The following is a 26,270-nucleotide window of genomic DNA, read 5'->3' on the forward strand; positions in this document are numbered from 1 at the left end:
GCACAATACCAACTTACTAAGGACCGCACCAGCACTAACACAGTACTGTTAGCATTTTTAAAACATAGGCTAGGAACCAAAAGTAAGACTGTATACAAACTTTAGCAGGACGCTGAACAGGAAGAAGGCTGGATGTGCTACCCTAATCAACAGCGCACCCACCTGCTTTGTATTCAGAAATGACAAACAGAAAGATCACTACAGACCTGGTTGGTAACTTCTGCTGCAGCTGCTCCTGATACTGCGGAGAATGGTAGTAAGGCTGGTGATAGGCTGGCTGGTAATGCTGATGATACTGATTGACTGAATAAGCAGGCACAGGGCACTGGTTGGCCTGCACATTCTAGAAATAAAGGATAAGCCACACATCAGATAGTCTGCTGGAGGAAGGCAGGCACTACAAGAAGGTCCCATCACTTCCCTGCCAGGATAGGCCTTTCTCTGCAACAGCAACAGCTCACGAACACACAGAAACCCAAGGCACGGGAAGGTCAAGTGCCCTGGCCAGAATGACTCAGCCATGCCTCTGCCTGGGAGAGCCCCAACACTGCCCCCGTGACTGCCTGCAGCGTGGTTTCAGACTGTCTCGCTCAACAGCTACCCAAGACGAGACAAGCATAACCATGGTCCCTACCGCACCATTGCAATATAAATTAATAACGCTTCACTCCATCTCCTTCCTGGCAAGTCCCTTTTGCTAATGACAGCAAGCATGCCTTTGCCACAGACGCTGGCACTATAAAACGGCACAACTCACTGTACCTTCCAGGTCTGAAGTTTGTGACAACAGATGCTTTCTGAGCCAAAGCTACTAAGTGTCCCCACTCTATCCCACAACACTTGGCTTTGTTTAACTAGGCTTCCTGGTTAAGATGAAGGCCAAGAGCTGCTAGGAAACAAAGTTATCTGCACCAGAAAGGAAAGAGACAAGTCAGTAATGTATGACTCAACCATCTCACATTAGTAGCCTGGCCCCAACTCTTCTTACAGCTGAACGTTTAATGTGAGTACATTTTTAATTCATGCATCCCGGCTGACATTTTTACTACCGGCTTGTTTCTCGATGCTGCAAGATCAATACTGCCCTATGCTTAGATACACCTGTAGTTTTTCTTCTGCTCAAACATTTTCACATCAGGAGGAGACTGTCTTCGTCATTTAAGAGCACTGGTTGTTTACACAGCACTGCCCGGCTGGATGGCATTTGACAGAGGCTCTTATAGAACATGTTATGCAGGCTACAGCTTACGAGGCCTCTTTGTAAATACTAGGAGACAATTCTAAGAGTCTGACAACGCTCCATGCCATGAACCGAGTGCAATCACTAGTATTTCTTACCCCTGCATAGCTCACGCAGGGAGACAGTGATTTCATTTTAAGAGCCACAAAAACCCCATGCGCTCTCCCCCAGCCAAGAACAAGTAGTTTTGTACAAAAAGTCCTTCCTTGCTCAGTGTCCAATACAACAGGGCTTCCCACATTCATTACTTAAAGCAGGACCAGTCTATCGGTGTCCGAGTGCTGAAAAGCAGGTTACTCCTACCGTGGGTGTGTCTCTCGAATTGTATGGCGTGCTCTGCAGGAACTGCCTGCGGTCTGTCTCTACAGGAGGCCGAGGGGGAGGAGGAGGAGTTCGATGCGATCTGGAATTGGACCTGTATATATTGAGCAGGCATGTTACTATCAGTGACGAGGAAAACAACATTGAGACCCTGACATTCCAGCATTTTGTAAGCATTGGTTTCCCGGGTATTTTACTCTTACCATTCGACAGCCAGGAAAACATGCTTTCCTTTTCACAGAATCACCGAAAATGAAGGTTGGAAGGGACCTCACAACGTTACATCTAGTCCAACCCCCTGCTCCAAGCAGGACCAGCTCCACCCAGATCATCCCAGCCAGGTCTTTTTCAAGCCGGGCCTTAAAAAACCACCAAGGGTGGAGACTCCACCAATGCCCTGGGTAACCCATGCCGCTGCTTCACCACCTTCCTATCCAACCTGAACTTCCCTCGCTGCAACTTGAGACCACTGCTCCTTGTTCTGTCACCCACCACCACTCAGAACAGATGCCCTAGGACCAGGCCTAGCTAGAGTCCCCCTCCGCTCAGAACTATCATTTCTAAGGTCCCCATGAGCCAAAGACTGGACCCAGAAAACCAGGAAAGTTGGAAGTCTCCAACTGTGAAATGACTCCTCACGGATGGAGCACTTGGGTGCATGGCTACCATCTTGTCTGCTCACAGTCCTGCAACTGTACCCCTTAAAGACTTCAGGATCAGAGAGTGGGGACGGTAATCAACTTGGCACCTCAGGCCAGCTCTCTGGAATCCTCCTGTGCAAAGAAACTTCTCTGGTCCACCCGAGAAGTGACTGTCAAAAAACTGCCTGGGGTGGGAATTCGCTTACGAGCGACAGCGTGATATTAGTCTCCCGCAGCTTTGCTTCAGCTGGTTTCTCCGTGCAAATGCCAGCACAGCAACTAGAAGCAGTGGGAGGACCAGGAAGAAGAACACCAGAAGGCCGTCTCTCAGCGAGGTGTCTTTGTCTGGGGAAATGGAAGGAGAGAAGGAAAAGCAGGCAGCGTTACAGGTGCAGATGGCTAGAATACCTTCAACTTCCACCATGCTGCCAGTTATCACCATGGGACCCCAAACCCAAACCCTTCCCAAGCTGGCAAACAGAGCCCGCCACGGTTCCAGTTTCCCAGCACTTCAGCTGGCCAGCATGCAACTGCTTGGAGGCCACCAGGCACTTGCTTTGCCCTCTTCCCAAACAGCAATCAGCAGCAGCTAAGGCCACTGTCCTAGAGCTGCCTGGTCACTACTTGCCATTATAGGAAGGCCCACTGTCCACACTTCCCCCGTATCCTGTCGAGTCACAATATGGAGGGGCCCAGCCTGCATCACAGTGACAGTTCCTGTTGTTATTGCACACCTTAAAAAATAAAAATAAATAAATAAATGTATAATCACATGCACACAGCAATTACTATGATCAGTGCCATCAAGGGTTCATCTACCCACCCTACATCACTCACACTGGAGAGCTCTACCCCGCAATTCCTGTAGCAGGCCCACTCATCATAATCGTCCTGCCCGAGTTACGCTAGCCAGGCAAAAACCTGCCCGGCCAAGGATTAAAATTGCCCAACGCACATGTGACCTAAACACGCCTTTCAGGTTAACTAAACCAAACAGCTTACTTCACACTCAGACTCACTCTTGGGGCTTCCCGGCCAAACACCTCACAATGCTGCCACGCTCACTGGCACAGCTACAGTCCAGCAACTTTCTGTGAGTTACTCTTTACCTAGAGAGCAGCACAAGGCTAACAGAGCCAGCTCACCATTAAAATAACACCGTCTGACCTAACGACAAAGGTAACCGAGTACATTTCTATGGCCTGCGATTTGCGAGAGGTTGTTCTAGCTGCTCCAATGGTCTTTAACTCTAGGACCCTGACCCATCTTACAGAGGAGCGAGGAGGGAGCACTAAGCCCAGGCTGGACATCAGCATAAAAGGAAGTTCCTGCCTTACTTACCCCATGTCCGTGGCATTTGCTGTCTACGTCACAGTCATAATTCAGAACAGAGACGCTTACACACTGGTAGTGTCTGCAGATCTGGAGAGGCAAGGCAAGAGCACGCAAATGAAACCAAGGTGGCTTTGGACTGCTTATGTTCTTCCTCCCTCCCTCTCTCCCCACCCCATGGTCCAGTACAAACCTGGTTTACCTTGCTCAGCACGTATGTTTACTGCCACGCTACCTTCAAAAATGACGCACACAACTTCTGACCCTAAAGGCTTTCATTTGAATAGCAAACTAGTTTGCTGCAGTAACGGCCTCCAACCACTGCTCGCAGTGGAAGTGATTTTTTAGCCATCCTCTTCACCAGCTGACCAGAGGGTAACAGCTATCAATTGCCCTGAGCCTACATGTCTGGCTAGCAGGATCCAAGGGGAGAGGTTAAGTGCAGCCCTCAAATGAGCTGCGGCAGAATGTAATGGGACAGGCCACGGCAGGGATCTACACAAGCTCTCCCCTTGTGGAGAGACGCCTTATCTTCCCTTTTGCGTTTCCTTTAAAAAAAAAGGGGGGGGGGGGGGTGGGCAGGAAGAAAATGCTTCAGGAATAAATTCACATTGTTCATTTCCAGGAATGGCACTGGTCATTTCAGTGAGGGGAAGCAGGAAGGGAAACCAACATGTTTCTGCCTTTTGCATTAAACGAGCGTGCACGGCTTTACACCACGCACGGTGTCCATGCACGTGCCAAGATTTCAGTCTAACATCGAAAACGCCACTTTACAAAAATGTCTCCCAATTACCTTTCCAGCGTCACATTTTGTCCCTTCGTTCACCATTCCGGGATCGGGAACATCGGATCCCAGCTGGAAGTCCACGCCCCAACACGTGGTGTGTCCAATGGGGGTCTGAATAGTGGCGGGTTTTATCCCAAACACAGGCAGGGCTCCCACGTTTTCACACTGTAGCTTCCCACACATGGCATTCCTAGGAGGCAGCCATTGAAAGGATGGTTACGGCTCTACTACTCTGAGAAGGCAAGCAATTAGCATGCGCTGGGCATTTTGCCCAAGCTTGCTAGCAGGAATTAGAGGAGAAGATACATTCACCAGCAGTATCACCACTAAAGTGAAATGCAGAACAAGACGGAGCTGACTATTAGCAAGCTGTTCCAATCCTCAGGCAACAGCAAACACGCCCCTTTACTATTCTTGTCTCTATGAAGGCACGTGTGCACTTGCTCTGTAGGATAGAAGCAACCACTGACAAAGCTACAGAGCAACTTCCTGTCCTCATAACCCAATAGAGGCTAAAGGCAGTTACCAGATAAACTGATGTACTGAAAAGCTACAGCAGCTCAAGGGCAACAGAAGGAAGATTCCTTCTTTTTTGAAGCACCTCTTTTTCCACTTGGCAACAACTGATCCATTCCACTTTACAGGAAAGTTGCTTGAACTCGGACGCTTAGTGAAAGGCCACTATTTGTAACACTAGAAAGAAGCAAAAAGGACGTTTCCCTACAAACGTATGCACGTGCGCCCTCCATCTCCAATGCCGCTGCCCCAGAGGCTACAGCAAGAAGAAGACTATTTGCAAGCTAATTTGCTTCCCCTCCACAACAACACCTCCAGTATAAAGGTAGACTGTGAGGCAGGATGTGTCTGATGCACCGATTATAAAGCCCTGTTATGCAGATAGGTCTGAAGAGCCAACTAATTCCACGGCACCTGAATGCAGGGCTTTCGACCGGTGCTGCGGAGCATCCCCTGCTGTGTTAAACCCAACTCACCAGGTGGAACACTTTCTGTAGTCATTGCCATGGTAGCCGCAGTTGCCAAACCTGTCACCTTTGGAATTTACTTCAGCAAAACAAATGTCAGGGGCAGCCTTTGCTCCTGGAAAACCAGACCACCAGCACACAGGCATTAGGGGAGTGAGGTCCAGTAAGAGAGAGAGAGAGAGAAAAAAATATATATAGATATATATCACTCTCCCCGCCCTTCTTGCCAACCCCTGGATCACATCGAGTCACACCACCATCTTCCTGCTATGCGAATGCTTCGAGGGATCAAGAGAGATAAAGACCTGGTCACGAAAAAATCTCACATTTCAGGCTAACAGAGGATATGGAGAACAGAGTTACTTAGCAGGAGTTAATTATATCGCTAAGTAAATCTTCACAACTACCTACGTAGCCCTGAAAAGGCACATTTATCACAGCAAGGAAATTATTAGTACTCGAGACATGAATGTGTCCGTAAACGTAACGAAAATTTATGCAGGCAAAGAAAACTCTCATAAATACTACAAACAGTTTCCAATATGTGGCCAATTTTCAGGTGTGTCTTTTTTTTTTAATTTCCCTATTAAAAACATACCTAAAACCTGTAATGGTTGACTAAGCTTGCTCATTCCCCTCTATTCATTTGCCTTGGAAGGGTTTACTCTCATCACCATCCTTACTTGGGCCAAAGATAGCCTGGCACTGGGCGTTGTAGTACTGGCACACCCCGTTGTAACAATAGGCTTCCTCATTGTGGCACGGGTATCCATTCTGCACCGTAAAGTCCTGCTGACAGAACTGGGAGGTCCCATTGCAGTACTCGGGGAGGTCGCATTCGTTGTTACTTGCCCGGCACACGGTGCCTCCCGGAAGGAACTACAAAGGAGTGTGCAGGGGAAGGGGAAGGGAACAGCAAGTCAGTCACGAGATGCACGGTGTGCAGCACTGCGCCCTCTATGCGCCGAGCCCCACCAACCTACCTCACACCCTGCTACAGTTGCCGGCTGGTACCAAACACACACCTGCATACATGCCACGTCCCCACCCAGCACGTGACAGCTCCCTCCTGGACTCCCCAGCCAGGGCCAGCACTTCCCCCGTCACAGACTTGCCGAAGGGTATTTTAAGTGAAAGCTGCGACCGCCTCCTCCTGCCTCTTACCCGACAGTTTTTACAGCAGTCACCGTAGGCACATTCAGCACCCGCTCGGAGTTTACAAGTCCCTGCTTCACAGCAAGAGTCCCTCTCACATTCCTGCAGAGACGAGAGTAATTTACTGAATCATATGGACTTACGTTCCCCCTCCGAGGCAGAGAGGCACCCAGGAGCCGTCACGCAGCAGAGAGATGACCAACCTTTGGGGAACCGCAGTCGCACTCCTCCCCAGTATCCACCAGCTTGTTGCCACAAAACGGGACGCTGTAGGTTTCATCTGGCCTGGGAACGTTGAGCAGGCAGCTGCCACCTTTGTTGAGAGTTAACTTCTCAAAGTCTTCAGCACTGCAGCTGCTGAAGTTTCTGGATCCTCTGCAACAGAGAGTATTTGGCAGTCCATTCACTGTGCCTGCCACCAGGTTAAGCAAGACCATGGGTTATGAAGAAGGCAGCATTTGTATAGCAAGAGTGAGAGTCAAGTGCCAGAGAAAGACAAGCATTAAGCTTCTAAAAGGGACCCAGGTTCCGTCTCTGACCTCTGAAAGGCAAAGGCCCTTACTCTAATTAAACCGGGCCAACACGCTGATGAGGTATTGTTATAGCACCGTTACTGCAACTGTCTAAAATGCTGCAAGCCGCCCCACTCCAGAAATCCAGGCACCAGCGAACAGATGTTACCTACACCAGTGGTTTTCAACCTGTTTTCATTTGCGGACCCCTAAACATGTTTGAACGGAGAGGCTGAACCCGGCAGACATTTCAAACAGAAGTGAATTGCAAGTGTGGGTATAATCCTCTTTTTGACTGACCAGTCATCTTTCACGGGCCCCTTAAGCATAGCATGCGGACCCCCTGGAATCCGCAGACCACAGGTCAAAAAGCACCGATCGACAAACAACCATGTGCCTGGCTCCTCCAAACTATGACATTTAATGTTCAGTTCCCCAAACTGTAGCACACAGGGGACGTTTGCTTTCCTCACTGACTGCTACCTACAGTTACAATACGGTTAGAAGACTTCATGATGAACAGCACCATATAAATGCTGAGGACAAAGACGGAAGCTGGACCCTTACGAAAGTCTTCTCCACCTCGGCATCAAGGAAAGTCACTTACGATGCTCCAGAATTCATAATACAGCTGTTGGCACCGCAGTAGCACTCTCTTTCATCATCGTGGTTCATTCCCAGGTTATGGCCAAGCTCGTGTGCCACAATGGACGCGAACATCTCTACGCTCATTTGTCCAAACTGCATGTAACCACAACAGAGGAAGAATTAGCAGAAGGTCTGTCCACGACATCAACAGCATTCGCACACCCTGAGGAACCGTATAACCTTAAGCACTGCATTAACGTGAGCTTCCTAGCAAAGGGGCCACAACATTTTCTGCTTGCCAGCTGCTGAAGGGTACTTTGCTTAACTTCCAGGGGCATCCATCGGCTTCTCCATATGGCCTCGCTTCTGCATGGAGGCCTACAAAGGGCACATTGTGTTTTAAAACTGAGAGAGATATCAACGATCCCCTACCACATTAATCCCTCCAGCATGGTTCTTGGAGCACACTGTTCCCACATAGGCCATTCCTGCTGTTCCGCCAAACCCCTTCTTCCTGGTGTACAGTGAAAGAAAAATCAACTTAGCTGGGCAGAGGCAACACAAACAAAACGAGCAGCTCTGCAACCCACACCACTTCTGGGTTCCCAGGCTTAGCGCAGAGCAAATGCAACATTAGGCGCCTGGGGTAACTCTACACATCCGTTTACATGGCGTTTTTCCCTTCAGGTTTGTACTGTGGCTCATTGCACAATCCCTTCCCCTCGAGCCTTTCTTCCCTCTTCCCCTCCACGTCTCTTACTTTGACTTCTCCAACGTTCCCTGGCTAAGCTCAGGAGCAACAGGACACTACATTAGGGTTCCTTGCCTTGCACAAGGAAGCAGTACCCTGACGATTCACCATCAATGATTTCTTAAGCCTGGGTGTCAACTGGAAGGAGACAGGGATTGTGCACCTTTCTGGGGCAGAGCATTTACGCAAGGAGCTGCCTGTCAAGATACAGCGGCCCATGGCACCGTCTGCCCACAAATGGCCACAGAGGACTTTAGCTGTAAAACAGCGCTCCCCACACAGCTTCACAAATACTGACTCCTATTTAATAATGCAAACTGCTGGTGAGATAGGGACAGGCCAACTCCCTCCACAAGTGGAGGCTCATGTAAACAGCATCACCACGGTGGGCCTGCAACAGCGAGTTTTCAAGGGAAAAACCCTGGATGCTCGAGTCTCCCCAACAAGCTTCATGGCAAAGGAACACCTGTGAAATCACTCACAGCTGCTGGCTTTCTAGAAACAAAATATTCAGTGGCATAACACACAAGACAAGACAGAAATGGTTCCAAGTGGGTCACATCTCCATCTGCCAGGAGCTCCATTTTTGCCTTCTGGTGGGCAGCAGATCACCTAGCTTCAACTCTGGCACTGCCATGACGGGCAGAATGCCCTACAGGCTGCTTCGGGGTGCTCACAGCAGCCCTGCGCCCAGGCCCCCCCCACCAGAATTGAACCTGCGTGTTTACAAGGTTCCTGCCGGTTACTGACACTGCACTGACTGGCAGCTTCTCTTCCCAAAATGACTGCTGATGGGGGGAAAAGAACAACCACCACCAAAACGGGAATCCCGGCTCTTACAGAACAAACTGCGCACTGTCGTGCCTCCGGCGAGTCACAAGATTCTTCTCTCGCCACTGCACAAAGTTGGCCAGCACATCACCAGCACTTCCATCGGTGCTTATCAGGTTTTGGTACTTCCAGATCTCCAAGCCAACCAGCACGACACGGATATTCAGCATGATGTACATCTGGAAAGGCAGGAGAAGGACAAGGCAAGGTAAAGCAGGGGTAAGATGCTATGAGCAAGCCAGCAGAAAGAATCTAAAACTTTCTGCCTTCCCTCTGTGGTTCCAAAGTAAAACATTACCAAAACCTGTATCGCCCCCCGTGGGAGGTGTTACTGGTCTCAAAGGACCGGTGCCTAACTGCACCGAGATAGCTACAGAAACAGGTGTATACCCATACTGAAAACACCAGGAGAAAGGACCCAGACCACTATCCAGTTGCTATCTTTGGTGGCTCAGAGCCAACGTCAGAACAAAGCAAAACTGATTCCCAGGCTTAAATGTCCGTGCAGATTACTGCAGTCCCGTAGTCAGATTCCTCATGTCAGAAAGCCCACTGGGGCTTCATATTTGCTTCCTGATTCAAGCCAAATCGTTGCACTTGAGCACATTTTGAAGCAGAAAAAAAAGAGAGGGTTCAGCAACAGCAAACTCCACCACAGTCTTTGGTACATAAAATACCATTGCTTTGGTACATAAAATACCATCCTCTCCAACCCTCATTTTCTAGGCTTTACGATTCATATCCCACCTGCCAAAACACAGGATTTCCGCTCTTCATGCTAACACTGGCTGGGTCCTGACAATAACAGACGTTCCCGCATTCTGACCAAGGTGGCACATTTCTGAAACTCAGCACAGAGGCTGCAGGTCTAGAGCACCCAGCAGTCTTTGCAGCTTACACAACCCCGGCTTCAACTTACGCTATCCAGGCAGTTGGCGAGATGCACCATCTCTTCTCTCACAGCAGCTTCGCTCCTACCCTGGACCTCATACTGAAAGAGAAAGAGGTTCCACCACAGGGGTCAGACGCAAGCAACATCAGCCCAAATTCGGGGGGGGGACCAGTCTTGTAAGAGTCCCATCATCGCAGGCAGTTTCCCAAGGCACAAGCCTCAGGTTTGGAAGATGCAACTTGGAAGCCAAGGCCACCAGGGAAAGCAGACGCAGCCCAAATCTCCATACATTCAGGAGAGATGGACCAGAAAGGGGAGCGCTCTTCACGCACTTTCCACGACCCCTTAGAATCCTTGCCTGAGAAATCCTGACCCCTCAGCGTTTTACTTGAGGTCCAGTTTTCTCACAGTCGTAACACGGACTGCATGTTTTCAGTCATTCCACTTCGGTAGTTGAGGTTAAATAAACAGCCTGTGGTCTTTCCTGTGGCCCTAGTGATCACAAATGGCTTGCTAACTGCTTTAACAAGGAAAGCTACACATTCTCCTGCCTTACGACTTTGTATTTACAGGTCTGAGTGTGTTTTCTCAGAGCTACGTTTTAGTCCGCCATCAGCGGGTATGAAAGTAAACGATACCTTACCCTTTCTTTGTCCACAACAATGAACAGCTCCACGTATCTTGTCTGGTGAAGAACAGCTCTTTTATTCTGTTAAAAAAGCCCACGCCAACCATCAAACAAAACTTCGTTTTGATCAACTGCAACTGGATGAAGTGCAGCTTTAACCGAGTTAGGTCATCATAACCCATTCTCACATTTCATACTCAGTGATACATTAGCAAAGCGGTCGTTTTAAGAGATACACCCACAATGCACACAGCCAAAAATCACCCCCAGACCCACCACACATGCATACAACTGGGGGTCTCTCTCAAAGTGCTTTAGACTTAAAGAACTGGCCGGATAAGGGCACCTTGCTTCTGAAGGAAAGTAAGGGATCTGCATGCTTCCCATTCACATTTACACAGAAGTAGTTAGGCGTGCTGGTCTGAAGCCAGAGAGAAGGTATGGCAGGGCGGCACCCAAGAAGCTAACCAGGTCAAAGAAGCACGCGCTGTTGTAGGCGATAACCTCATTTGTCAGTCAGCAACGATCTTAGCACAGGACAAAGTCCACTACCGTGCAACTCTGAATCCAAGTGAGCTGCACTAACCTACCCTTGTGGCCTCTTGAAGGCTCAGCTCCAGCATAGTCTATGCTTACCAGGTAAGGGAAACACCGTGACCACGGAGGCGGTCTTCTAGCTGCACCAGGGAAGACCGCCCTCCCGGCACGCGGATAATACCTACCAAGGTCACATATAGTAAACCTCTCACTTAGCTGCTGGAGCAAGAAGGCCTTGCCTTTAAGCCCACTTTATGGAAATGGGAGACTCCTCCCTGGCTTGCCTCTGGGGCCTTATGGCTGAGGGCAAGCAAAACTCAAGGGCATCTGATCCCCAAGGATGCCTGCCAAAGGTTTTGGAAACAGGTGAAGCCCCAGATGGGGGTGGAGGATGTTTGCCAGTAGTAGGGCCACTTACGGTTCTGGACTCTTGGATTTGGAATTAGTTTTGGCTAATTTCGCTTGGAATATGGAAAACTAAACATCTCTGAACTAGGTAGTCTCTAAGATGCCACCCTGCCCCCCCTTCTGTCATCTACCTCTGGAAATTCCCATTACCCCAAAGACATGCTCTCCAAATTGCCTGCGGTACTCTGACGCTACGAGGAGGAGTATCGGCACAGGCGTCAGCAAGGTGTGGGCTAGCTGGCTTCTGGCAGGGAGCTCTGCCAGACGGCCTCAACCCCGCAGGCACCACTGCCACCCCCCATGCACAGCTCAGCCAGCACATCTCCGTCCAACTCGCAGCGCCGCAGCAGCTGCTCCTCCTGCTCTTTCCGTACAACCCGGAGGGATCTGTCACTCTTTTGCACATGTACAACACACCTACATAGAGTTTAAAGCAGGACAGACAGTACCCCAGTGCAAAGCCTGGAGCGGTAGTGTTCTGCCCCAAGTGATCAGAGCCAACCTTTTTGGCAGGCATGCCACAAGCAAAGGACCCTCCCTGCACCCTCCCTGAACGCCACTCTGAAGCCCTTCCTCTGCCTGACCGGCTGCTCCGCTTTCTGCTCCCTCCCTGATCTGCCACATGCCTCCCATGACATGCATGCTGCCTTAAGCAACCCAATACAGCGCTTCCACATGGTTAGCTGCCGTGCTCGGGACGGGCGCTGAGTACGCACTCGCAGCAGCTGAGTCATGCCGGGAGGCTGCTCGTACTCTGTGTGCTCTCTTCCCGGGTCGGTGCTGCTCACTCCGCACACCATGGGCTCTTTCTGCACATTCTCCAAGCGGTACACTATGTGTTTGAGGTCCGAGTCATCGTCCATGGGCTCAATTCCATAGGTGACATTTCCCACGTGCAGCAGTCCCCTAACAACAGAAAGAGCACGTCACCCACACCAGTACCCAAAGTATGGCCGCAAACGACCCACCTGGACTTCTGGAGAGCAAGGGGAGGCAACAGAAAACCCCCAATAGCCACAGGACACAAAGAAACAATCCTTCCAACACACATACACTCTGCTTAGCTTATACGTGCAAGCATCCCCACGACAGCAATGGGACTTTCAGGAGGCACACAGATAGCGTCTGTGCTACCTGGGGTCCTTATGTCAGACTTCCAAAAACAGCAGCCTTTCAGCTCAGGTATTACCGCCACTTACCACTGGGCCATGACAAAGCAATAAAGAACAGCAAAGGTCAAGGGCAAAACTGTTCAAAAAGGCAGCAAAACCACGCAAGTCCAAAGAGCTTTCCAATCAGTGCTGAAGCTTAGGGAGTTTTTACAAGCCACTGTTGGTGAAGTGGCTGTTCATTCTTTCACTCCAAATGGTAGCTTTTTCTTTTTTAAAAACAGACTATCACATCCAAACCAAAACAGTTCATTAAAGTGAACATCCACCCTGGACTGTAGAAATATTAGGAGTCGATGCAACGATTTCTAGTGGGTTCTCCGGAGGTGTAACAATGGAGCGGATTGTTGCAAGGGCTAAGGGAAAAAAGGAGGAATGTTGAACTGCAACTTGAGAATGAATGCAAGCGAGACTGACCAAGGACTAGTGCCAGAGACACTGTGCCAAATGGACACTCTCCTGCAGGACAGCGCCAAACAGCCTGGGTAGACAGCTAAGGAAAGCTCAGGGGCAGGACTGGGTTTCAGCTGTTTTGACTCTGACCAGGCACAACTGTGACACAGCAAAAAAAAACTTTTGTTACCTGAGTCCAGTGCAAGTGCTGACAGCAATCGCAGAATCTGGTATCCCCTCCACGTATCCCTGATAGTGACAGTGATCCTGAGGAATGCAAGGTAAAATTATTCCTGTAGTATCACAAACGCACACAGTCCTCTGTTTCAGTGCAGTGCCTCAGGTCTGAAGACGGCTCATGCATTTATCTGAAGCACGTGCTTCTCGGCACAACTCGTTCAGCATGCGGTACCATGGCATTAGCAGCCTTCACCCTCACAGGTCCCCTCAGTTTCACAGCTTCCCAGAGCCTTTTGACAGCTGCTCCCCCTTCACTGATCCAGCCCGTTACACATAACTTACAAAATGGGCAGGCATAGTCCACGTTACCTGGAGTGCCATTAAGTTACGTGGCAGACAGTGGGGCTGAAAGATCCTACGCACCAATGCAGTACATGCATTTAAATGCTAGGCAGAGACCTGCTCTTTGTTGCAGCGGAATCAGCAGGCAACAACCTGGGACCGGTATTGTAGCACAAAGCTCAGCAAATCGCACACTTACCCACCACGCACTCAAGCGGAGCACGCTGGAACACATGCAGATCCAGTGCAACCGGTGTGCATGGTTGCCACTAGTGCCGCATTCATCTCACCGTACTTATGGCATCCCCCTCCCACGCCCCAGGCAGCACATATACAACAGTGCCAGATACATGCCCACTACCCCCCCCGCCCCCCAGTCAACATGTGAAGTTCTCAATCCAGCTACCAGTTGCTCCAGGACTCGCCCTTCCGGCGACGGGCCCTCACCTCCCGGCACTGACTGCAGGTCCCCTTGGCAGCCCAACAGGGCCAGCCATTCTGCAATACAGAGGGTAACTGCAATCCCACCTGCCCAGTCCTGGCTATGGCTGTACTGTAGAACAATAAACCCCAGGTTTAGAGCAGAAAGTGGCTGTACTAACATCTGCTAGGCTACGAAGCCAGCAGGGCTCAGAAACACCATCTGCAAACATTGTCTTGCCTTGCGGCAGAGCTGGCCAACTCCCGAGTCATTTGTCTCCCACCCAACTAAATTTTGTTCGCTTGGCCCTCTTCTGCTGCTGCGTGCCAGCATATTGCTCAGCCTGTCAGGAACGAGCACTGGATCCCGCTCTGCTTGGCTTGCATGTCACCTCTCTCCAGCCAGTGTTATTACTGCTGTTATTATTGCCAGCGGACACTCAGCGCTGCCTAAGCTCTTCAGTCCCATGGCCCATCCCTGATCAGCCCTGACAACATGTTTCCCTCCCCAGGCAATCGCACACACCCACAGCACAACAATACCAAATCGCAACCATTATCTGCTTCAGCTGAGCTGTCCCCGAGTGCCCCGAAAGGCCAAAGCTGTTGCAGTGCAGCAGCTAGCTATGCAGCTAAACAGTCCTGCCCTGCACCTCTAAACATGCAGCTCGGTGGTGTCCTGTGTACAAGCCGTATTTACCTCCCCAAAATAGCGACAGGAAGAGGCACAACCAATTCTGTGCTCTGCATGTTTCCCCTTCCAGTCACTCGCCCAGGACAGGGCAATCCGAACAAAGACTTATTGTCCACAGCCCACAGGCTTTTCCCAGCATTGCAGCTGTTATGACCCAGTTCACCGAAAAGGGTGCGTCTGGAGAGCGCTGTGGTGGTCAGGTGGATGAAGTCATTTGCTCTTTTGGCCCCATACCTTGCCAAGCGCTTGAGGCATGCAGTAATCCCTCTGAGCCGCAGTACTTACCATGGTCTCCTGCTGAGCTGAAACCCTGATCTGCAGATAGCTTTCTCCCTTATTCAGCCACTGGCTGAGTCACAGAAAGTTAATTAAAACGAGCAAAGACTCGGGTACCTGTGCTGCTCCAGTAAAAAGCCCACATGCACACAAGCTGACTTCTGGGAAAAGGCAAAGCTGGTGTGCATGCAGGGAGCAGAGGGGGTGGGAGACGAGGAAATACTGTTCTACTTATTGTGACATGAATCACCGTTTGCTTTTGCTCCATGACACCTGCCTCATCTTCAGAGGCTGATTAAGTCCGTGTCCACCAGGGGACAGAGAAGGGTGGGAGCAGCAGCTTGCCCAGATGAGGGAGGGGAGGGGTGCACTGGTCTCCAGTTACCAGCTCTGACTGGGGTCTGTGGGGCACTACTGTTACAGGGGGCACAAGGGAACCAACCCACAAAAGAGGGGTCTCTGACTCTCTCTTTTCCAATCTGTGCTCTTCCAAGCACCTCTACCGGGAAACGCTTCCTCTCTATTTCACATCTGTTCTTGTACTCCTTCACAAGTCACCTTAGGTCGTAGTATTTAAAAGTCCATGTCAAGAAGAAGACCGTCTAACAGACCGCTCCCCAGGAGCACTCTGATCCCCAGCAGACACAAGCCAGTGCCCTTTAGGAAGCTTGCGTTCACTGAACAGCAGAACTGTTACAATCGCACATAGTCCAACGACAGACACATTGCTATCCCGTGAGCCTTTCCTGATGAGTAGCAAAGAGGAGGGAGCACTGGGAATTAGCACCTGGCCTTCTGGAAAATGCACTAGTGGATGTCTTTATACATGACTCTTTAGCAACACAGGTGTAAAAAGGCACTAGGCACCTGCTGCAGGCACAGGACAAAAAAGGAAGACACTTACCCGGATGTCTGGGTTTTCCGAGTACAACTTCCCCTCCTCATTGTAGCTGTAAACTGTGAAGTCTTTGGGTAATAATTGTCTGAAAGAGGAAGGGAAGAAAATAAAGAGCCATGAAACACTTAACGCTGCTGCAGGGCAATAACAAAACTAATCTTGCACGCAAGCTGCAATTAAATAAACAATCCAGAAACACTCATCATCAAGGAATTTACTGTTTCTAAGGACAACTGCTCAGTCTGACTGTGCTCTGAAACAGCCCCCCGTCCTAGAACGCAAGTGCAATTAAACTGCCTCCACCAGGGGGAAAGTGTCAGGCGAGATGAGGACAGGAGAACGCAACACACACAAAAAACCGAGCTCAGACCTCACAGGCTGGAAGGCAAGGAGCCGGGAACTGTAGCAGCCAGGCTGTCCAACTGCAGCTGGCTTCTCCCCTTTCCCACTCCTCCATTTGGGAGGAAAGGAAAGCATGTTAGAAATGGCTCCCAAGTGAAAATGCTGACCTAATACTGGCCAGTTCAGTGCTGGTCCTGAGAAGCACAATTCCCACATTTGAGAGGTGAAGAGGAGCCCTCCAGCCCCCCTTTCATTTATTTGTTTGTTAAGGGCAGTCTTTGAAGAGGAACCTCGGCTTAAGATGGGAAACACAGCCCGCACGTGGGCTGCTTGTAACTGGTGGCGGTCACATGAAACCCCTAAAAACACAGCGACAAAGCTTAAAGAAGGAGAGTTTCTTTTTTCTAAGCATGTTATAAACTCCATAGCCCTGCGTTCCAGCAGTAACACAGGAGGATGGTTACAACTGGAGTAACGCCGCAGGGGACAAAATTAAGGAAGGACATCACAGGGATGACAGAGGCACACCCAAGCATTTGTGCTGTGTAACGTAGGCTCCGTGGACCGGACGCAAGAGCTGGGCCATCTTCCACCAGTTCCCCTCACGGTCCCCGAGTGCAGCTGTACTTCTGACAAGTCACTTCCCGGACTGGACACGGCTTGTTACTGGCCTGTCTTTTAGTCCAGCATGACCGATCAGTGGATAATCCGAGCAGACAGGTATTGGAAGCCCCGTGACAACACAAGTCACTTACGTGTTCTTTTCTAAGTGAATCGTGTGCTCTTTCCCCTCGATCTCAATGACATATGACACTTTGTCCTGAGCCTACGAAAAAGAAATCAGTAACCAAATGCTCTCTCAGGCATCACCCAAACCCCTGGAGCAAGCAGCAGCGACATGCCCAGCAATTGTAGGTGCGGTGGCAACACCTTGGATCTCGCCCTCCCTACAAGTTTGGCAGGCACAGCCGCAGCAGCGGCAATACCTGGGGCACGCGCAGCTTATCCCAGCCAGCAGCACAGGAACTCAGCAGGTTACGAGGCAATTCCCCTGGAGTGGGAGGGGATTGCTAATCAACACCGCTCAGCCAACAAAACCGAGTGGTGTAGCTCTGGCCTCAGCCAGGGGAACTCATTTACAGCCAGCACTGCTCATCTTCCTTTCCAGGTCCCGTGTCTGATAGGCAAGTTACTGCCCAACTGGGCCACTCTTGTCCTCACAGAAGGCTAGGAGAGGGGTTAATAGCACACCAGCTCTCGTTCTTTGCCACTCAGCCGTTTCCTAACACAGGGATGCTTGACAGGTGGCTGATGATCCTAGTCCCCCACTACAAGGCACTCCAGAGTCAAGCCACTAGCAGCTTCTTCCCCCTGCCTTGCAATTTCACCCCCTCCGTTATCTCAACTTGAGCTGGGTGACATTCAAGTGAGTCAACACGCAGCTCCTTTCCAAGTCTCCTGGAAGGAAGCTAAGTGCTTTTCATATAACTTCCTCCAGCTGGGAAAGGACAATGCAGTTTGTATTACTGCCTCCTCCAGCATTTATGAACTGGACCTGCTTGTCCTAATCTTTCCCCTGCTGTACCTCAGCCCAGTAGCACGTGCAGGAGGTTGGGCCTATTTATTCGAGGGGACCGTTCAAACTGACTAGGGACTACACTGAGATCATGACAGGAGCCTTAGCCTCCAAGTACAAAGCGTCTTTGCCATCATCCTCTTGCCCTGGGTATAGAAATCCTATTAATCCTTCTGCCAATCTGACACTGCACAGTCCTCTGCAGGCGCCTTCAAGCACACGCAGGCTGTCTTACAGGAGGCAGGTACGTGGCCAGTTAGGTGTGGTGCACTACAATGTCTGGCATGCCTCAGGCATGGGGAAGGGGCCACTTCCACTCTTCTGTTGGCCCTAAATTCATCTAGCCCCTCACCTAAGCAGCATGAGACAGGCCAGGCAGCAGACAGAGAACTTAAACATTTCTAAAAATACCGGGTACCTGGGCTACGGAGGAACCGGGGGCAGCGCGCCGCTCTCGTGCTAACCTCTGCGGGATGATGATTTCGTAGGACGACAGAAGAGTCCGATCCTGGAAACCTAGGAACACAGAGGAGAAAAGCTGCCTGATGAGCGGCACGAGGGACACAAGGCACTCCGAGGAACCAGGCCCACCCAATCCCTGGGGGACCTTGTGCGTCTCTACACAGTGCGACGCAGCTCTCCCCAAGACGGCTCGGACACCAGCAGCAGCAAAGCCCTATCAGCCCTGCATTCGCCACGTCGCTGCCTGGCGCTGTGCTCTCCATGCCTCAGCTCTCCACCCAAGATGACGCAGCACTACAAATCCCATCTCACAGAGGCACTGCAAGCACTCTCATACCACCGAGCCCAGGCCTCTCTTAGCATCTAAGACTCTAAGAGGCACCTTTTAACACCGCCGCACATGCAGGTCTCAACAACCCAGAGTATGTTTCGGCACAGGGAGTGACAGGGGATGCTGTACTAGGGCCAATATGAAGAAGGAGCCAGAGCAAGCAGCTTAAAGCCTTTAAGTAAAGAAAATGCATGTGATCCCCAAAGGAACTGCTAGCCGGAAATGTTATAGCACCAGCCCTCTTGCTCTGCTCAGGGTTTGTAGAGGCACCTCAGTGCCATCACCTGGGTGCTACCCAACTCAAAAAACAGTCTCGTTTGCAGCAAAACTCCAGAACACCCATTATGAAAGCAGAGTGTTTCGGTTATTCATTCTACGAGCCAAGCAGCAGATTAGAAGAGGTTTTATTATGAGCCAACACCCTCCACGCCTGGGTTCAGGCAGCAGCCACCACGCCCCTTGGAAAGCAGGAGACCAGTCGCCCTGCAACTGCACAAAGGGTTTTAAGTGCAACAGATTTTGCTGGCACGCAGCAGTGCAATCAGCGAGCTCACCAGGGGAGAACTGGCTAGACGCTTGGAGGGGAAGGGGGAAGTTCTAATTCCCCGTGTATCGTACGGTCCCCAAGAAGCACCGCACTGCCACCAGGCCAGCCCATCTGCCACGCGCTCGCTCCGGCCACCTGCACAAAGGGAAGTGACTGAGCAAACACACAGCATTTACTGCAAAGCAAAGAGGTCGAGCTTCTGTTGAGAATGCATTCACCTGCTTGCTAAGCCGTTTGCTGGGACACTTTCCACCAATGGCTGGAATTTAAAGCGGGGCTAAAGGGAGCCTGAGATGAAAGGGGATTTCGAGTTCCCAACTCCTTAGACTCCATTGGAAAAACAAAAATTCTCACTCCAGCCATCAATGCTTGCAAAACACATGGGTGTTTAAATAGCACTAAGTGCTCTCTGCTTAGCCAGATCCCGATCTAGCGAAGCTCAGGAAGCTGGCCAACAAGGGCCCTCCAAAAGCCATTTGTTTAAAAAAAAAACAACCCAGAGGAAGTTACTTTTGCAGCACTGGAGTGTTTTCAGCCTGGGGCTGGTTTAACGGTGCGCTGCAATTGTCTTCAGGTTACTGCTGAATGGAAGGCATCCCAAGGAGCGACTCCTACTCCGAGGGCTGCCCTCCTGTTGAGAAAGCCCAGCAGCTTCGCGGCATTACAGCCGCTTATGCTAAGTCCAACTCAGCCCTCCTGCTAAAGCAATGAGATCCCTGGTTGGGGCCCAGTCAGTCTTTGGGCTGGGGTTTCTACGTGCCCCAGGGACACACACTTCCCCAAGGACAACGTTGACTTGCGGCACCACCGACATTCCCTTGCCAGGCAGGCTCCGCCACAGATATTCACTCCTGAAGCAGCTCTCAATGGACCCCAGGGCTCCCCGTACAAGTACCCAGGTCCCTAAACGCAGCGTGCAGGCTGCTGAACGCTCTCAGCACCACAAAGACCGAGACGCTGGTCTCTTTCTCTGAGACCTTGCTCTCAGGTACACCTCTGCAGAGATCGGGGACCTACGACCTGTGCGCATGCCTGCTCCCTTTGAGAGCCCTCTCAGACAGAAGCGCTCTTGCTTTCCCTCACCCAGCTAACCCCAGATTACCTAGAGAGGCTTGTGGAAAGCAAGGCTATAACCCTCCCAACTAGTCCTCCCAGAGCCTTCTGGGTTGGCCTGTGGGCAAGAATGAGCTGGCAAGGGCCAGTGCAGCTCCCTTAGTCCCTCACAAAAGAAAATCAGCTTGGAACTGGGCTCCCAGTTCCTTGCGAGGCCCATCCCAAGGTAGCCCATGGTCTCACAGGAGGCTTTGGGCATGTCACCACATTCATGCTTTGTTCAATGAGTTATCTCCTGCCAGAGAAGAACTGTGACGGTAACTACATGCAACGAGTGGCAAATCCAGCTTTCAAAAGCATCGCCAATCGGGCACAGGTCGGACCTGCTCTTTCCAAGATGCCACCCCAATCTCTAACACAAAGTGGGGGGGGGGAGGTGTTATCTGTGCTTTGCCACAATTAATTACCTATTTTGGATATCTCTGAAGACAGACCGTCATGACCCATTTGTAAGCCGTTGGTGAGCAAGCTGCAAATGGATGCGGTTTCCCAACTCCAAACTTTGACAGATGTTAAAGGAAACGGTCTGAAGCAGCATGGTACAGGTGGCCAACAAACAAGTGAAAGGACTGCACGCCGCCGGTATGGGACAGCGAGTGACCACTAAGGTTGACGGGAAACCATACATAAATTCATAGGGCTTAGCTTGAACGGTGAAATGCAACTAGCCTGTTCAAAGGCAATTCTTTGACTCTCAAAACCACAGCAGCCCACCCAGAATAGAATATAAAACTCTGGAGCTGCCGAAGCAAGCTGGAATCACCGGAAACAGGCTTCACAGCATTCCTTTAACAGCTTCCTGAAGTATCCCCCAGGATCTCCTAGACGCCCGGCCAGGGGACCCTAGGAATCCTAGCACCAAAGTCTTCCCACCCTACTTGCAGCTGCGCTTGCATGCTACGCGACACTGTCTGCTGGGCGAGTTTGTAGTCTGTTAATGGAACCGAGCCGATTACTGGAGTGGTTCCTTGGTCTCAAACACCACGCCACCAACCAAACTTATTCCCAGTATCCCCAACAAATCCACCTGCTTCCCCTCCCCTCAATCACTTCTAGGCATTCTTTGCACCTCAGGGGACACCAGGCCACTATCCTCGCATCTCTCCAAGCTACAGGGCTGTTACCTTTTCCTCTCCCCTGCCGGCTACCTTTACATGCCTGTTCGCATCAAGACTGCAAACAGCCCAGGGCACTGAAAGCAGCCTGTGTGCATATTATAACGACTACTATTCCGTTTCTTCCTTGCCTGTTGCACACCTCCTTGCACCATTAGAGCAAAACCTGGTCATCCAGCACCATAGAAAACAACTCTGCAGAAAGGGAGACCTCTTTTGTCTACCCAAGACAACAGGATGCCATCCCTGCAGGCGGCTCTGCCACAGGTGAGAACTACACAGCTGTTTATGTGCTCTGTTTAACAAAGCATGACCTAAGCCTGGAAGCAAAAGCAATTAAGATGGTTTTCAATTCCAGCCTGCCCCATGATTGCAAATATACACCCACTGCAAGAGCGGAGCGAGAGAGAAAGCTCTGAATCGCCCTGACAAAAGGCAGCCACTCAGGGTTATGGCATTTCTTGGGAAAAATAAAAGGAAGCCTGAGTAAGTGCATGATTCAGCAACTCCCGCATTAGTTACTTTGAATTCTTGGCTGGGCCTGTGCCAGGAGACGGCAATAACTGGAGTTCACAATGGCCCTTGTTCTTTATCCTCTCCAGCCTTTGTGATCATCAGACACATCCTCAGCCAGATGATAGCAGGGGAAGGGCAACTTCCTGTCCTGGGATAAGCTGCCATAAATCCACACTCTCGCAAGTACCTCCTCTCCATCTGTCACTGCCACTGCACACATGGGATCTGTCAATCGTTTCAGGCACTTTGTCACCCCCCACCCCAAAATTCAGGACCTCTTCCTGTCCCCTGCTGCAGAGTTACCACATCTCATCCCAGAAGGGGCCCCACGCCAGCTGGGGCCGAACTAATTCCCATCTCCTCTGATGTTCCAGGGATCCTGCAGGATGGAAAATGCAAGAGAAATGCAGAGACAGCATTAAATCAGGACGGAATCAGAAAACTGCTTTGCTAAGGACTTGAACTGACCACATGGAAGTGACACAGCACGTGCAAAGACAGAGTAACGGGAAGGACATTCAGGGGACACATGACCCGGCCGTGGAGCCCTACCTCAGAGGATCTGCTGGACGTGCGGGGGCGCATGGGAAGGAAGAAGAAGATGGCACAATAAGCACTTCCCTCCCCCACCACAGCACTGGCTTGGAAGTGTAGATTCAGCACTGCTGCGCTAGCTTTGCCTCTACGCTCACCTTGGAGAGGCGAGTAAAAGTTCTGTTCAAGCCCTGGGGAACGAGACAGCTAAGAGAGGCCTTGCAGCTGGAGCCAGCTACCATTCGAAAGAAAGCAAAGGGTCTTTTTCAAGCAGCACTGGAGAGCGAAAACAATGGGGTTTTGTATTTTAAGTAAAATCCAAGGCTCTATTTTTGGGGAACGCCAACCTGCTTTTGCACGGACTTTACATTTACTTGGGACAGATTCCCCTTCAGTTTACATATCTCCCCTCTTCTTCACTGAGCTCCCAGTTTGATTTGACAATGTTCACGCCAGTAAACCTCGAGAGTCAGCCGGCACACCATCTAGCCGCACAATGCCAACGTTGACCTTGCAGGAATTTTTAGAAAACAAACCGCTCCGACCTCCCGCGCCCCAGAACAAAAGAGTTGATCCCAGCACATGCATCCATTGCATTTACATCCACTTTTAGAAAGACGCTGCCATGATCCAGTCTGACCTCTCCACGCAGAATGCGTTTTCAATCGCTCAACTCTATGCTGAGAAAGAAAACAGATATGAGAGTAACGTAAAATGGAAGTGGAGGGGGAAAATAGTCAGAAAACGCCCCACTTCCCAGTCCCCGACAACACACGTACTTCGGCTATTAATGCATGTTTCTTTATCCCAGGCAGACAAACAGATCTGAGCACTTAAGGACCTAATCTTACAATGTGCTGACAACCTTCATCCCCACCAGCAAGCTCCCCCCCAGACGAGAGGAAGCTCAGTGAAACTCAAACCCTGCCTTCCCTAGAGAAGAGACAGAGGCATTCTTAACCCAGGGACACTCAGGAAACAAAACCTTAGGAAAGACAGCAGCGTTTGCTATTGTCGCACTATTCAGCTGATCAAGAGAGAACCACAGGCTCACACAGTCCAACACCACTTGCCAACATGCACAAAGGGCACTGAGCACTTGTACTCCTAGCTTGACTCATACCATGCGAGATAAGGTCCAGGGACAGGCCTCGGCCCCCCTGCTTCTCTCCTTGGCCCTGGGTAAGAAGGCTGCCCGGTGGTTTGCACTTCACTCACAGCCACAGTACCCGAGCAGCTCTCACATGCCCATCTTTCCCACATAACTGAAGTTACACGTGTCCCACAGCAGAACCACCCCCTCTGCACGCATCTCACCCATGCCTGCACAGCACCCATGGCAGCTGGGCAGGTGCAGTCTCCTTCCTTCCCACTCCCACTTCAGAGGGGGGCCTTTGCAAACAACTCACAGTACACAGACTTCCATTCCTTAGTGCAAAGAAGATCCACTGAAATGCAATGCCTTGCACAGAAATGCCACCAAACCCAGCTCCCCTTCCCAGCACGCACCGTGCCAGCTGTGCCATGCCAGCAGTCATTCAGGCCACAGAGAGCCAAGCCAACTGCTCCAGTTACAAGGAAGACAGGGGTCTCTCAGGGACAGACTCTCACACGCCTGGCAGAATCGCCGGACTCAGTGCGGCATTACAAAGACCAGCAACACCAACCATACTCGCCTCGAGCGCGAGACTCCCGTTCTCTAGAACCTTTGGGATCTGGCTGCCTGGTCTTACTGGCTCCGTGCTGGAGACGTACGGATCAGTGCTTTACTAGAAAAGAAAAAAAACCAGCCGTCTTCGTTAGCACCTTCTCAGCCATGCCACATGTCACCGCACAGAAGCGCCCGTTAGTACTAATTGGCCGGACTTGCTTACCTCAAGTTATTCTACTGTGGTCCCAATCAGGCTTGGAGAATTCATAGATTTCTAGGGCTGAAAGGGACTGATCAGATCATCGAATCTGACCCCCCGCTCTGGGCAGAAAAGAGCGCTGGGGTTAAGTAACCCCAGCCAGGTGCTTGTCTCATCTCCTTTTGAACACCTCCAAGGTAGGGGAGAGCACCACCTCCCTTGGAAGCCCAGTCCATATTTTGGCAACCCTTGCCATAAAGAGTTTTTTTCCTGATGTCTGATCTAAATATGCTCTCCTTCGGTTTATGACCACTGTTTCTGGTAGCTCCCCTTGGCCGGGATACAGTTACAGCATCAAACAGAAGCAAGCCAGGGATGGGTTCACGTGCTCTGAACTGACTGCCAGAGACCTCCAGCCTGAACACGATAGACTACTGAACCCTCAGACACAAATGAGTTTCCAGGCCTGAACCCAACGAACCCAGGAAACATCACGATTAGCAACTAAAAAGTTCCTCTCTTCCCACAATCAGAAGCGTGTTCTAATAAAAAAGGTACCCAATCACTGTGGCACTGGATGCATTAAGTACACAGATGCCGAGTTCGTTAAATTTAATTAATACTTCCTTACAAATAATAGCAAGATGAGCGAGTGGCACAAGTTGCTTGCCATTCTGCTTCTTTCATATCATTCAAGCAGTCAGGAGTACCAGAGAGCTTCACAGCAAAGGACCCCTTCTCCAGGAGGGCTACAACCAAGGAAACATCCGCGGCTGTGGAGGCAAGATCCCAGCTCTCGCGGCTGCAGAGGCACTGAAAAGAGGTGTTTTCATTTGGCTGGGCAGACATCCCGCAGGCCTACTTGCGCATGTTATTTACCAGCCCACACCAGCCACCACGGCCTCTCCCCACATGTAAGGCCGGTACCAGGCTGCACGGATGGCAGGGTGGGACAGATACAGAGCCCTAGCGCATGCACACGTTTCTTTTGAAGTTGCCAGCTTCCTCCAGCCTCTGGGAGCCCTCCAGGACCTGTCCTCCTGCTTCCGAAGCGCCCCTCCATCCTCAGAGCGCTTCACAAACATCAGCCAGGCATGGCGCTCCCTGCGCCAAGAGACTCCTCCCTGCCCCCCAACCCTCACTTTCCGATCCAAAGGAATCCAGGAACCTCTGAACAACGCTCCTCCAGGACCCGTCTTTGGGCCAGGCTCTCTGCTAGGTGGTGCAGACTGGGCCTTTCTTCCGAGGTCATGCACCATGCCGTAACTGCTTCCTGTCTAGACTGACCATCCCTGCTCCTTTTCCTACTGCGTTTATGCGCCACTTTCCACGGATGCTGGAAAACACCGCAGCTTCAGCCATGCTCCAGGAAGTGGGACTGTCACTTTCATTCCCTGCCACATTCGCTGGCTTCTGTCCAGCTCTGATTCAGATCTCAACACACATATGCACTCCTCTACCTCCAACCGCCCAACCGGCTACTCTTCAAGGACCTGCAATCGGTGACTTGTGCCTCCCACTCCCCGGTGGTAACTGTCCATTCCCCTTTACACAGCCCCCTTCTGTCTCCCAGAGCCACCACACGCCCCGTTGGCCTACAGTCCCGCTCGTGCCATTTCATCTCCATTGGGCTCACAACCCCATTCCTCATGGGCTGTCATAGTTTCATAGTTGGTCGGGTTGGAAGGGACCTGACCAGATCATCCGGTCCAACCCCCTCCACAGCAAGAAAGAGTACTGGGGTCAAACGACCCCAGCAAGGTGCTCATTCAGCCTCCTTTTAAAGACCCCCCAGGGTAGCAGCCAGCACCATTTCGCTTGGAAGCTGGTTCCAGATCCTAGCCACCCTGACCATGAAGTCGTGCCTCCTGATGTCTAGCCTAAATCTACCCTCTGCCAGCTT

At 51.0% G+C, this 26,270-nt stretch overlaps 1 protein-coding gene across 2 annotated transcripts in view; it reads right to left on the minus strand.

Annotated features, from left to right (window-relative positions):
• Positions 1 to 26,270, minus strand: part of LOC149862270 (disintegrin and metalloproteinase domain-containing protein 9-like) — a 31,629-nt gene that overhangs the window by 1,612 nt on the left and 3,747 nt on the right. Inside the window, exons 2-21 of one of the 2 annotated variants that reach the window (XM_090056043.1) lie at positions 18,318 to 18,415; positions 17,079 to 17,149; positions 15,988 to 16,066; positions 13,362 to 13,438; positions 12,326 to 12,515; positions 10,680 to 10,745; positions 10,064 to 10,135; positions 9,154 to 9,323; positions 7,995 to 8,076; positions 7,582 to 7,715; positions 6,666 to 6,837; positions 6,472 to 6,564; positions 5,991 to 6,186; positions 5,317 to 5,422; positions 4,331 to 4,514; positions 3,544 to 3,624; positions 2,831 to 2,936; positions 2,409 to 2,547; positions 1,544 to 1,655; positions 207 to 343 (exon numbers count right to left, since the gene is read on the minus strand). In XM_090056043.1, coding sequence (XP_089912169.1) covers positions 207 to 343; positions 1,544 to 1,655; positions 2,409 to 2,547; positions 2,831 to 2,936; positions 3,544 to 3,624; positions 4,331 to 4,514; positions 5,317 to 5,422; positions 5,991 to 6,186; positions 6,472 to 6,564; positions 6,666 to 6,837; positions 7,582 to 7,715; positions 7,995 to 8,076; positions 9,154 to 9,323; positions 10,064 to 10,135; positions 10,680 to 10,745; positions 12,326 to 12,515; positions 13,362 to 13,438; positions 15,988 to 16,066; positions 17,079 to 17,149; positions 18,318 to 18,415 — 2,365 coding nt within the window. The remainder of the gene's footprint in view (positions 1 to 206; positions 344 to 1,543; positions 1,656 to 2,408; positions 2,548 to 2,830; positions 2,937 to 3,543; positions 3,625 to 4,330; positions 4,515 to 5,316; positions 5,423 to 5,990; positions 6,187 to 6,471; positions 6,565 to 6,665; positions 6,838 to 7,581; positions 7,716 to 7,994; positions 8,077 to 9,153; positions 9,324 to 10,063; positions 10,136 to 10,679; positions 10,746 to 12,325; positions 12,516 to 13,361; positions 13,439 to 15,987; positions 16,067 to 17,078; positions 17,150 to 18,317; positions 18,416 to 26,270) is intronic. The other variant, XM_090056045.1, reaches the window with a different exon arrangement.

The sequence above is a fragment of the Crocodylus siamensis genome, chromosome 6 (assembly GCF_052110815.1).
Source record: "Crocodylus siamensis isolate JL-2025a chromosome 6, ASM5211081v1, whole genome shotgun sequence".
Taxonomy (NCBI): Eukaryota; Metazoa; Chordata; order Crocodylia; family Crocodylidae; genus Crocodylus; species Crocodylus siamensis.